The sequence below is a fragment of the Sarcophilus harrisii genome, chromosome 6, assembly GCF_902635505.1.
Source record: "Sarcophilus harrisii chromosome 6, mSarHar1.11, whole genome shotgun sequence".
Classification (NCBI taxonomy): domain Eukaryota; kingdom Metazoa; phylum Chordata; class Mammalia; order Dasyuromorphia; family Dasyuridae; genus Sarcophilus; species Sarcophilus harrisii.
This window is the reverse complement of record NC_045431.1, coordinates 44921659-44935952: the sequence shown is the minus strand read 5'-3', so window position 1 is coordinate 44935952 and position 14294 is coordinate 44921659. Positions and strand designations below refer to the sequence as shown.

Genomic DNA, 14294 nt, shown 5'->3' with positions numbered 1-14294 from the left:
TAGAGATTACAAAGGAGAAAACTTGCACAACCCAAGAAATATACTTTAAAATCTCTGATTGAATGTGGTTTATATAATAGGCATGTAACACACCCATATATAACCTGCTAGAAAGGGAATTTGTCCCCTTTGTTTCAGCCTACACAAGTATTCCCAACCCATTTTCTGATTTCCTTCATCTGCTACAGCTGTATAATTTTTGTGCTTAAGCTATTCAGCCAGGGAGATTTTTCTTTTGCATGGTTCACTTGTGCCTTAGAGGATTAGCAAAAATCCACTAATTTCATATATGAAAATAGAAGGGAAAAAGCCAAAAGAAAGGAAAAGAGAATGAATGATTAATTGTACATACATAGATACAATATCTTCTAAATCTTAATCAGTTGTTTATTGGTTGGCAAACAAGTTTCACTTTTACAACAAATATTAGTAATGAGGTCATTCAACTTTGAGACCATACAAAATGGATCATAAATTAAAAAAAATTATAATCTGTGCTGCTAATTTACCTCCTGATATCCTACATTACTTAAAATCCTGTCAAATAAATAACTTTTTCCCTTTTAGGGAAAATAATGAAAAGAGGATTTTCTTTTTAGCCACATCAAAATAATTGGATTTTTCAATTTGTAGCATGGGCGAATCAATTTGTTTTAACCAACTGTAATACAAGTTCCTCATCTAGGAGCCAAGAATGAACCAGGAGTGCCTTACTCCTAGAAGACTATCATTTTCACATGCAAAAAGCCCCCACTATTTCTACAGATACCGTTTAACTTTTTGATCCATTCCTACTGCCTTGGTGAGGGACTTCTTGCCCAATTGGCTTTGTATTATATCAGCTGTGCATTGTAAACATAAAGTTTGTCCTGCTCTAATCTGCAAAAGTCCTGTTTGCAATATAGCCACTGAATAAAGATACAGAGTGAGGGAAGAAGATCCAATTTCTTTTTTTTCTTTTTTGTAAAAAATAATTTGTGTTTGCATTACTAGAAAATGATCCTTATAAAGTGATAGTTCTTATTTATTTTGCTCAGTGAAATATTAAGAAAAAAAAATGGCCCCCAAAAAACTAATGAAAATCTTGCTCCTACTGGTAGACAAACTTGCAAGACCAGCACAACAGAAAGGTTTTTTTTTTTTTTTGCTTTTTTTTTTTGTTTTTGTTTTTGTTTTCCACTACATTAACAGGGACGCAAGTTCTGAAGGAACGGAAAGCAGACTATATGTGCAATGCTAGTATCTGTACATTACATAGAAATTGTTCAATTTTTCTGCCATTAGTTTAATCATCAGTTAATACAGCAAAACATAAAATATGCATTTAGCATATAATTCTAGAATTCCCTTCCATTTCATTAGAATTTTATTTTGTTTTACCCCACAGCTAAGTCTGCTGTGGTAAAATCAAGTTGTGAGTGACCAAAAACCATTAGGTGATACAGATTGATAATAAACAGTTTTGCTTTGTTATGTTTGTTTATGCAGCACTCCAATCTAGATGCGTCACTGTTACTAGTTTCAGATGCGTGTTCTGGCCTTTTTAAAATCAGGTCCATATTGGAATAGTAACAGAGCATCAGAGATGTTTAAACAAACACAGCATTAATTCAAGAAGGCCACAAAGAGTGCCATTTTCTTCATATCCCGTTCATTAACATAATGAAGTCTGTGTTTGAGGGGAGGGGGAAGGACAAAACAGAAGGAGGAGAGGGGAATTTCAGCAGTTATTCTCCCCTGGGCTGGCCTAAAAATTCCAGTAAAAAAAAAAAAAAAAGTCTGAAAGTTTCTGTTTCTCATTTTTGATTTTTGTCCTTTTTTTCGTTTTTTGTCCCTTTAGAACAGCATAAAGATTTAGGAGTACACACAATATTACCACTGCTTATATTAACTCAGAACAGTAAACCAGGTGTTAGGGGTTTTGTTGGCTTAAATTTGTTTACTCTTCTATAGACTAGTGACCAAGTGAGCAGGTCCCTTGGAACTCCCCTCTGGGGAGGAGCCATCTTTGTTTGGAGGAACTATAAATCCATCGCTGCTGCCTCGCCCTAGTTGGTAGTAAGTGTGCAGCTGATGGACATGGTTTCTGGAGCCTAGATTTGGCATACTTTTGTAGTAAACATCATCAGCATCACCACTTTTGGCTGGCGGGGGGTCGGTCTGAGTGCTGGTGGTAACGCTCTCCGCGCCTGGCATGGCGGCCAGGGCGGGCATACTGGTATAGAGAGAATCCCTGTTGGGCGACTGGAGGTCTTCCGTGTGCTCGTTGGTTAGCAAGGGGAAAAAACTCTCACTGTTGTCTTGTGGGATCCGCCTTCTGGTGTAATGATGCGGCTGGTGGTTCTCTGTGGAATAAACCCTCGGGGGCAACAAAGGGGCATCGGACTCTTCGTGAATGAGTTCCAGACCCAGACTCTCCTCGTGGTTAAAGGAGGCGGCGTCATCGAGGACTATGGCGTCATCTTCACTCCCGCCGCCCAGGTTATTCACCAGTTTGTTCATCAGGTTCCTATTCTGCTCACTAGAGCGCTCGTGGTTGTTCAGGTAAGAAGGGATATAGTTGGAAGTGAGTTCCTTCAGAATTTTTTTCTCTAAGGCTGTCTCGTTATGATTGTAGCCACGGTCAATGATTTGCACACAGTTGCTCAGGTACTCGCCGCTTGCGATACTGTAGCTATTGCCGTGGTTACCATTCAGTGGTAGAGTATCCATGACACTTGTATCCCTGGCATTGTTCAGAAGCCCCTCTGAAAAACAGAAAGAAAGAAAAAGAAGCTGACATTTGTATCCTGCAGTCCTTTGGGGGTGCATATAGAATTAATTTGTGTTTACTATAATTTTACTGAGATCCAAATTATTATTGAGACATATGATACAGATAAATATGTATATATTTTCTATATATCATATATATATATATAGAAAATACACACACACATACACACACACACATATATATATATACACATAGTTAGATAACTAGTACACTTTTCTAAAAAAAGAGAATCTTTAACAAAATAAACCTTGAAAGTTGAAACAAAAGTACTATAGGTAGCCATTCTACATTTCCATCAGTAATGAGTTTAGTAATAACTTGTAAAATGGAAGAACTTAAAATTTTGAGCCATTCTACATTTCCATCAGTAATGAGTTTAATAATAACTTGTGAAATGGGAAAATTAAAAATTTGATATTGGTATCTTATAGCCATCATTTTATAAGCATAAAGTTTAAAAATACATGCTTAACATTTATTTTATATGTCACCTTAAATTTTAAGATGATGCTTATTATGTGATAGCAAAAGATTACTGACTTGTGGGTTTTTGAAATATTACATGGATTTGGTTTGCTTTTTCTTTTTTTTTCTTTTCCTGCAATAGGCACCTTCATGGTTAGCATATGTTGTACCCACTGTTACTATTTAGGATATTGGTATGTTCATGATATCAAGAGAAATTAAGGAAAACCTTAAGGTGGTTCCTTATAAAGATCATAAGTCACATAGAATGGGAAGGAATAGAAAGAGTAAGATCTGCATCATTGGAGGGAATGCTTACATCAATGAGGTCAGATCCATTTGAATATTTGAATATAATTGGATCACTGCTTCAAAAAGAAGGGATGGGCAAGATAAGACACCCAATCACCCAATCATCAATAAAACAATATCAATAGGAGAGGCTCAATTTAAATCCTGATTGATCTCTCTCTGACTTTTAAACATTTGTACTGAAAGGAGCTTGGTGGAGTTCATTTACATATACACAGGGTATCCCAAAAGTCTTGCTGCATTTTTGAGCTACAATTGATCTTAATTAAATCTTCACTAAAACTTTTGAGATACTCCGAATATTTTTCCTTGGAAGAAAAAAGCTGCTATGAAATCCTTAATTATAAAGGAAGTTGTTACATATAGCTCCATGCATCTTCATGAGTTTTACTATCCCCTGAATAGATATCTAAAAAACATGACATTTTCATTTATATTATTTGGTAAAAAAAAAAATTCAGATGCAACTACCAGAAATGATCACAAAGAACACCTAGCTAATAAAGGTAGAAACGAGTAGTTTTCTTGACTGCAAATATTGATTAGGGGTCACATCACTGTAGATATTCCTTAATGCACTGCTACCTTGTGAAAATAGAGCATCCATTCTATATCTGTGATGCAGATATAGATGCAGTTCTCTTGCTTATCTAGGACTGTACTTTACAGTGTCCCGTTATGGTGAAATGGCCTCAATATGTCAATTGTCTCATGGATTTTGGATACATCCTCTGAATTCTCACAATAGACATTTCAAAAACAGCAGCAAAGGCCTAAAACCAGTGGCATCACAGACATAGAATGAAGCCCTTTATTTTCATGTTAGAAAGTACCTGATAGACAATTCACAATGTTAAGAAGAAACAAAAAGTAAATGTTTTTAAAGACTGTATGTGATGGGTTTCTATTGCTGCTGAATCTGTGACAGCATGTTGGATGATTATGGTGGGGTGACTTATGCATTGAAAACCTGTTTGTTATTTATGTTGTCAATGCATGGAATTGCAGATTGAAAACTGCCACAGCAAAATCAAGTGGGTGCACTGAACTTGAAACAGAACATAGCCTTATGATGAAATGTGCCATTTTGAAATAATGAAAGTTCATGATTTAAAAAAAAAAATGCTTAATTTAAAAACAATTTAACTCACACGGACAATTATATGAAAATCAAGAACTATGTTGATTATGTGACACAAATAAAGGAATCAGACAATAAAAGCCGTCTAATCTATATTCACATATATTTAGATAAGTAGATTTATAAGTTTTTAGTCTTTTGATTGCAAAATTGTGAGATGAACTGTTTTTAATAACTACATCATCTATATGTGATGCAATAAAAGTGAACTAAAAAAAATTACATTTGATATGCAATGTTTAGCTTTACTCCCATACTTGTCTCTCTGTAGGGCTCTACACGACAGCATGAGGAAAAGGAAAGAAAAACAACAAGTAAGCATACAGCGACAATAGAAGAAACATGAGTAAAAAGCAAATTGATGATATGCAGAAAAAAGGGTCAACAGAAATCATTTCCACTGCCCCCAAATACATGAGTCTGTGTTACATGATTTATTAGAAGTAAAAAAATCCTAAAATGTTAGTCAGGAAATAAGACATCCCCATAAAAGCATGCTAGTACAATGCTTCTTAAAAGATCCTTCCTATATAAGGTTTGTACATTTTTAACACAAAGAAATATACTTGTTAGAAATTTTAAGATTATCACACAAACCAAGAAGAGCAGCGATTCAAATGAAGTTTTCACTGTCTCCACAAATCTAATTCAAGGTCAGATCCCTGGAGGTGGCTTGGCTTCCATGGGGACCACATCTAACCCTGTATTTACACAGTGGAGAGTGAAAATATGTCACACATTTTTCAACTGCTTATTTCCCTCTATCTTTTTGTTTTGTTTTGTTTTGTTTCTTTACAGTCATATTTTCCCCCATTCTTTTCAAGTACGTAAAAATTTCCTTATTGTTTATAATTATTTATAGTGACACACAAAAAGACATCAAAATATGTCTTTCCAAGGGGAAAAAATACTTTCAAAATGTGCATCAATTGGATCAATTTTGCTATTGCCAGAAAAAAGAAAAAATGCTTAAATCAGATTGTAATTCAATGTCTAAAAATATGGGGAAAGATATATATTTTTAAACCACAATTAATTCCTTATCATCTGGTTTGTGACACAATCTTATTTCAGCACAGATTTTTACATTTAATATCTTTTGTTTCCTCTTTAAAAAAAAAAACCAGAAACTCATACCAAAAAAATTTTTTAAAAAAGCTTTCCCTCCCAAAAACTTTACCCAAATCATTAGAATAAATGTATTTGCAGTAATTAAAATACAACCAAGTGGGTTAATGGTGCAATACATTTAGGAGGTCTCAATTTCACTTATAGCATAATCATTTGTTTTAATAACCTCCTTGGGGAAGATAAATTTTGAACTGTTAGAAGTTGGAGTGAGCTTTTGTTTAAAAAAAAATTGATCTAAGACCAATTGTATTTCAAAATACAAGGTAAATCTTGCTAAGACTTCAAACTTCAAAGCAGCTGCAGAATTTGAAAGAGTCAATCCAATGTAGTAGTAACTTTATAGTATTTTCAATTCATTCAAAGCTCCTTTATTATACTATATAGAATTTTGAAAGTTAAAGAATCTTGCTGACATTATAGGCCTATCTTCAAATTTTATAGCTAAAACTAAGTGAGTTATTATAGTTTATACAACTTATACAAGTTTATAATTTATACAAGTTATAGTTTATACAACTTATATAAGTTATTATAGTTTATACAACTAAAAAGTGGCAGAGCTGGGGCTAAGACCCAAAGGACTTCCAACATCCATTACATGCAGCCACTTTTACTTAAAATCAATTTCCTCTTTCGCTTTGCGGGCTGTATCAAAATATATACTTTTGCATATTTTTTAAGTTTGTAAATTAGCCAGCTATCATATTGTCCTCTTAATTGTTCCTACACTATGGACATAACTCTTTTTATTTAATTATTTAATGTTTATACTATTATAAAACAATACTTAACAAGTTCTTTCATTAATTTTTCACAACTTTCCTAATGTAATAATGCAAGAATTTTCACTTTCTAATAAGTTTACCCCCAAATACTTTACAGTATTCTCAAAAATTTCATATAGAATCAAAAAATCATGTAGAAAAAAATTTAATGATGAAAAAATCGACATTCACATTTTTAAAAATATATCAATCTCAATGTCTAATTATATTTTTTGATGTTAAGCCTATCTATTTAAAATAAAGCATTAATATGTCAAGCATATTAAACCTCTCAGGTTTAAATGTTTGGGGGTTCTATGACAAGATTAAATCTGTATAACTGATTTATTAAACCCATATAACAGTACCAAGTGGTGATTCAATATAAACTAACCCAGTACATACCGAGCCACCTATATTTCATGTATGATTTCCCCTTGCCAGTTAGAATATAAGTGCATTCATCTGAAAGCATAAAATTAGTAGCAGTATGACAGTCACCATGATTTATCACTTATTCATTGGGAAAGTCAATATCCTAAAGACTATCAAAATCTCTTAACATTTTTGCACCTAAAATATACAGTTGCTAAAGTATCCCCATTTCTAAATTTGAAAAAAATATTAAAGTTTTGGGAGTAAAAGTTAAAATTCATTTGGTTTTGTAATAAAAAAAAACAAACATTAATGGCAATATTTAAGACTTGATTTCTGAGGTAAACAAAATCTATATGTTAATTCAAATTTCCATATATCTAATGGGTTTAAATTTATGTTTAAGGGCATTTCTTAACAATGAATATATTAGGAAATCAGTTTATAAAAACTATGACTTTTTCTTATAAAAATTTAAAATTATATAAAATTTTCAAGTAACTAAAAAAAGACCCCAAATTAATTATAGCTTAGAAACAATTAACTATAGCCTATAAACACTGAATATGTTAAAATACCTGGGACAAGAAGTCTAATCAATTACAGGTTATCTGTGCCTGTTGAATTGGTAGTTTTGGTTCACTTTAAAACCAATCAAATTTAAAAAACAAACAAAAACCAATCAGATTGTCAAGAGACTATGCATAACAATATTTAATGTACAATTACCTTAGACTTGAGCTAAGGAGAATAAACACAATAGGGAACTCTGTATAGTATCACCCAGTGTACTATGGTAGTTACATGGCATATAAAGGATACCAATACTGTTGACCACTCCTATTCTCATATTCTCCTTTAGCTTTGTTGGTTACAACAAATACTGTTGTTGGTTAGCTTTCCTTCTTTTGGTCTAACCATTCACTCACTGATGCATCTTCAAGTTGTTCTAGCATGGGTGTTTCCAAGATTTTGTCGACCCTGTTATTTTCTCTTTAAACATTCTCTCCCTTCATTGTTCCCAAGACTTCAGTTATCATCTTTAGTCACATGACTCCTAAATCTAAATATCCCAAACCTGTCTTCTAGATGTTCTGCCAGCTTTTCTAACTCAAGTCCCAACCTGAACTCATTGTCTTCCCCCTCCAAGCTGCTCTTCCAGATATATAGTTTATTTTTTGTCATTCTCTTAGTTACTATACTAGAAATTTTCTTTCATCTTTGATTTATTTTTCTCCCTTAACTCTGCCTCATTGTTCCACAATTGTATAAATCCAGTGATTTCTAAATCAGTTTTTTTTTTTTTTTGTGGGTTTTTTTTTTTTGTATATAACATCTTCACATCCATTATCTCTTCTCCTTTCATGGTGTAACCACTGTGATTCAGGTTCTCACTGTCTTTATTGATTTATTATTCAATCAGTAAGCACTTGTCAAAAACCTACTGTGTGCCAGGTACTATTTTAAGTGCCAGAAAAACAAATACCAAAAAACCCCCCAAAAAACCTAAACTCCCATACATGGTCTCTTATATTATTGTATAATTCCTAAGGTTAGGATTGTGATCACCTCTAAATGGGCTTCTTTTCCTCCATTCAATCTCTCCTTCATACAGCTTCCTAAGTAATTTTCCTACTCAGTGGTTCTCTGTATTTCATTCCCTTGCTCAGAAATTTTCACTGGGTTTCTATTGTTTAGGAAATAAAATTCACACTTCTTGGCAAATCTCATACTTCTCCAATCTGTTCCCATAATAGATTTCTATCTTTCTTCCTTACTATTATCCTTCATATAATCTATATTATAGCCAAAATGAACTATTACCCAATTTTTCCTCTCAATGTCTATTCCTCCCCCCTTTTTCACTCTTCTTCTACTTATCTTGTATCTATGCAGATGCTTTTTATACCTCCTCCTTTTGAAATGATCCATCTACCACTTTCTCAAAGATGTTCTAATCTTTTCAACTCAAAATTATTTCGTTCCTTTAATTATTATCCAAACCTATTGTATTTCTTCTTTGCCATTATCCTATTATCTTCTATCATATTTTCCTGAATACATTACACATGCATCCACTTGCCTATTAGAATGCAAGCTCCCTGAGGGCAAGTCCCATGTTGTTGTTTTAGTAAAAAAATTAAAAAATATATATATATATGTATATATACATATATACACACACACACATACATATATGCGTGTGTATATGTGTGTGTATGCATGTAAACAAGTACTTAATACATCAAATGAACTGATAAATGCTTTTCTGGAAGAGAGAATACTTTGAAAACATTATTCAAGAAACAACTAAAAGTACTGGGAATATTTAGGCCTACATGAAATTAATCTGTGGGAAAGCATTATAACTACATTTAAGTCTTCAAAAAATTGTTGCATGGAAAATGCAGTAGATTTGTTTCACATGATTATAGTAGTAAGACCAATTAGCTAAATGCATAGGGAAAGAGATTCCACTTTTATATTAAAACTAGATCTTTATAATAATAGCAATGGAGAAGGTTGTTTCACAAGCTAATGCTAGAGCTTATTTCAGGTATCCAAGTAATGGCTTTCTGTCAGGCATGTTGAATTGAGCATAGATATGGTGTTTAATTAAATACTGTCCAACTTTAAGGGTTCCATGTAGGCTTTGAGGACTTATAGGAATTTGTAAGGAATTACTTCCGAAATTAAAATATTCTCCTTAGCTCAAATCCAAACTATTGTCCTTAATGATTTTTAATTAGTCTAAGTGATTCTCAGAATTTTGGTAGAGTCCATCTGGACATTTTCAGATTAGTATAGACGGTCAGGGGCAATAAGCTTTAAAACACACACACACACACACACACACACACACACACACACACCCCAATATTATAAGTTTGTTCCTTGCTATTTAAGAATGTACCTCAGCAAAACAAATATTCAGTGGTTATTATTTGGGGATCATAAAACTTAGAAAAAAATCCCTGGAAATATTGAAATACTATTAAATCTTACCACAAACAACCTTAAGGGCTCTTTATTTAAAGTTATATTTTAATTGTATTGCATTCATTGGGGCAAAATGAATGTGACCTGTGGATCATACCAGTCAAACTATTATTACTCACCTTTTGAACATCTAGTTTTTTGTATTTTTTTCTAAAAATTTCTTTACTAATGAGGGTAAAAAATCCCATAAAGTTTGAAAAATCAATTGTTTTAGATCCTGTTGTTTGATATCAAGTCATATTTTTGTTTGTTATTTTTTTAGCTAGGAAACATCTTAGAGATTATTTAATCCAACTCCCTAGTTTATAGGTGAGAAATCTGGAGGCAGAGAGATTGAGTTGCCCATGACAGAACTGGGATTCAGACCGACGTCTTCTTACTCCTTCCCCTTTTCATCCATACTAACTGGTTTTTCCATAGAACTAAGTATAGATTTATTATTTTAGAATTTTATAAATTTATTTTACCCTGATTCAGTCACACTTTCTGCTATTGCATCTACCTTATAGCTAAACAAATTCTTGAAATTTTAGTTTTCTTATAAAAATTTAAAAAATAACTTCTTATGCCACAGTCACAATTTTTCTCACTTACCTTAAATATAATTTCCACTTCTCATAATGAATGTGTAAATTTAATTAATGTATATTAATAATTGAAAATTTAATTAAGAAATATTTAATGAAGAAAAGTAGGAATACAATACAATAGGAAACAAATGCAGAAATAATTAACAAACCACAAACCAAGGTTACAAAACAACAAAGAAAAACATATCTTGATGGAACAGGGATTTGTCTAACACATGGAATCCATTCATATACTGAGAGAAGCCTAGGGAAAATGGGGAAAAAAATATAGATCTAAATGGATGTGACAGGAAAAGAGTCTTTGTAGCTGTTTTCAAAACAAAGAAAAGATAGGAGAAAAAAAAAAAGAAAGAAAAAGGAAACATGTGCCCCTAAAAGCCACGCAAAATGCGACTGTCACTCAAAAAATGAAGATAAACTCGCGCACACCTTGTGTGTTGTACATGCTCACAGAAGGGTTGTTACAGACGGCCGGTTCCCCAAGCAATGTATTATAGGGATTGTTAGTGCCATGAGGACGAAGCAGAGCATTGGTTATAAGATGATTAGCCATGGCTCCTGGAGCAGCCCAATAGAAAGACAGGGAAAAAAAAAAAGGTCAATCAGGCAAATATGATTAAAAAAAAAAAAAGAAAGAAAGAAAGAAAAACATTCAGAATGACAACAGTTGAAATAGTCTTGATTAGCAGCCAGCTCATTAGACTCAAAAATACATGGCACCAGAGCACAGACATTTTCAACAGAGCACAGACTTTCCAAGTGTGAAAGAACAAAAATGGTTCAAAATGCCAATAAAGCCACATTGATGGTACTTGCTTTCTCAAGGTATAAGCAAGGTTATGCTTCCATGCTTGTTTAAAGTAAATGAAACAAAATTCAACAGCCAAAACAAAGAAAACAAATTATTCAGAAAGAAAGAGACTAACATAAAACAGTACAATAATCGATTGTGGAAGACAAGGTTTCTGTATGTTTTTCCAGTGAAAGGAACCAACAGCAGAAAACAAAACTGAATTATACATTTATGACTGGGCTCATATTTGGTGTGAGTAGCTGTTATTGACATAGGAAGAGATCCAAACAGTTTTGTTTGTTTTTTAAGTGTCAAAAAAAAAGCTTTAAAATTGGTTAGCCTTATAGTACAAAAATTCTACATCACATTTCATGTTAAGTTTTTTCTTTACTTTTTAAAATCAATATATCCAGATCTATTAAATACCATATGAGTATCCACTTATTTCAGTAAATTTCTTTCAAAATCATTTATTTCAAAGATAAACCCAAATCAGTACTCAATTAGACAATTAACTTTTTTTCATAATCACTTTACCTAACTGTGGTACAAAGCATCACAAATTGAGAGCTGAAAAGGAACTCAAAGGATTCCTAGGTGAGCCCCATTATTTTACAATTGAGGAATTGGGTTCCAGAGAGTTTAGTACATAAATGGTAAATAGGAAAGACTGGGCATGAATCCAGGTCCTTTACATCCAATCAGTCAATCCATCAATCAAGTATTTAGTATCTACTTTATCTTAGGCCTTGTACTAGATGCTAGGGATACAAATACAAAGAATAAAATAATCCCTACTCTCAGTGAGCTTACATTCTAAGGGGAAAGACATTCAAAAAAATATAGACAGTATAAATATAAAGAATGTTTTTGCCATTGGACCATGCTGCCTGTCAGTTTAAAAAAAAAATTTGGTGAAATCAAAATCAGTTAAGAGAAGTTTTAAAAACTGGTGCTATCATATTTTTCTTATTGTTGTTGTTTTGACTGGTTCTTTCTTGGTTTCTAGAGTTAGTGTAGCATCTTCCCCCAAACTACAACTTTAGTCATTTTTTCAAAAGATGGACTTAAGCAATCTAGTTTGATTAAATTGCATTGCTTTTATTTATTGTTATTGTTTCTGTTACTTTTAAAGAAAGACTGATTTCTCATTAAAGACCAGAGGTTTTTTCTGGCAGATTTGTTTTATTCTGTTTTTGTTTCATAAGACCAAATAAGAGAGGTGATTGATATTTTCCTTTTTCCATATGATTGTTTTAATATCGTGTCAGTATAGTCTAGAAATAAAAACCTAGTCTTAGATCCTCTCATACACAGATACATCTTGGTTTCTAACATATTGCCAGATCAAGCTGCAACATTCCCTGTTTCACAAGTTAATTTATAGGAGAGAAAAAGCTCAAAGTAAAAACCTTTGTCAGATCTATTCTGATAGTGACATGGAGGTAATCTGTGACTAGAAGCATATATTTCTTTTAAATAATGAGGAATGAAAATAAGGAAAAGATAGTAACAAAACTATGATATGAGAACCAGAGAAATGCTACCCAGAACCACTTTTTAATTAGAGAAGTATAACCTACATTACATTTTTAAAAAATATGTTGGCACATTTTTATCCCTGGCAGAAAGCAGGAAAAGGGAGAAGCAAATGATTATAAATTTACTTTTCCAGAGTATAGTTCTGCATGAAAAAATTGCCATTTTTTTTTTCTTTTTTTTGGAGAGAAGGAACATGTATAGTGAGAAAAATAAGTAAATAACCCTGGACTACTTAAAATATAATGTAGTAGATTCATAGAGTATGTATATAGGTATTGAAAAGATTTTTTTTCTTTTAATTGTACAAAGGTAATAAGGAGAGAGACAGGTACAAGACCTGTTGTTTCATTGTAATGGAGAATTCTACCAATGTAGTTTGGCACTTTGTAATTCATAAAGCAGTGGACTACTAATCTGTATATAAAGATCCCTGTTGACTGTATTGACTTCGTTTTTGGAATGTAATGTTATTCATGTCTTATTGTTGTGTATTTTTAAAATATTTCTCAGTTGTATTTTAATCCACATGGGGCTTGACACCCCGGAGTGTTGGCTATGTTTTTGACACCTCTGAACAGAGGTTGAGTGACCTGCCCACCATTACTATGACAGTGCATCATGACTATGACTTAAATCCAGGCCTTGTTGGCTCCAAGATCAATTCTATGTACTATTCCCTTCCAACAAGATAAACAACTAAATCTGTCACCCATGGATCACAAAAATGGGATGTTATTTTCCCATGTTCTAATGGAATGTGAATATTTTCTGTTAAAAGAGTGCATATTTACTACAGAACCTTTCATTTAAAGATCAGAATATCTCATTAAAAATTAAATTTATACGATTAATGGGCTACAGTTGGTTTAAGTGTTATAAACAAAAGCAGACACTCTATAGCATGTTGAAGGAAAGAACTAGAAAACTAATTCTTCATTATCTAAGCCTTTGGTTTCAACTGCTGTGATCATGTTATCCCCTAACAAAAATAATTACAATCTACATGTTTAAATTGTCTCTATAATTATTTATTTAGAAAATTAAATCAGTCTAAACAACTAATGAGTCAAGGAAAACAAAATAGAAATTCGATTGTACCTTCTCTGTAATGTCATCAGGATCCTCTCTAAAATTTTATTCATATGATGATCATCTGAACCTCCTAATAGACTGTGTTTTTGAAAGGTGGATTTTACATTTTAGTATCTACTTGTCTCTACAGCCTCTCCAAAGAAACATGATATTACTATACATTATATCAGCTGAACTATTTGGAAAATAGGCAATAGGGCTTATTCACATTGCATGCTACTCTTCTTTCTTGAGATATAGATATATATAAGGCTTGAAAGATAAAATATTCCCTTGCCTTATATTTTTTCTGTACTGATGTAAAAGAAGATGC

At 32.5% G+C, this 14294-nt stretch overlaps 1 protein-coding gene across 15 annotated transcripts in view; it reads right to left on the bottom strand.

The window, feature by feature from the left end:
• Window positions 1-364: 364 nt before the first annotated feature.
• ADGRL3 (adhesion G protein-coupled receptor L3) overlaps window positions 365-14294 on the bottom strand; it is a 571267-nt gene continuing 557337 nt past the window's right edge. For 5 of the 15 annotated variants that reach the window (XM_031942424.1, XM_031942418.1, XM_031942421.1 and 2 more), the window contains 2 exons: window positions 4952-4969; window positions 365-2747 (listed from right to left, as the gene is read on the bottom strand). In XM_031942424.1, the coding sequence (XP_031798284.1) occupies window positions 1948-2747; window positions 4952-4969 (818 nt within the window). In that variant the 3' untranslated portion in view covers window positions 365-1947. Of the gene's footprint in view, window positions 2748-4917; window positions 4970-6953; window positions 7055-14294 lie in introns of those variants that run through there. The other 10 variants (XM_031942420.1, XM_031942423.1, XM_031942426.1 and 7 more) reach the window with 3 other exon arrangements.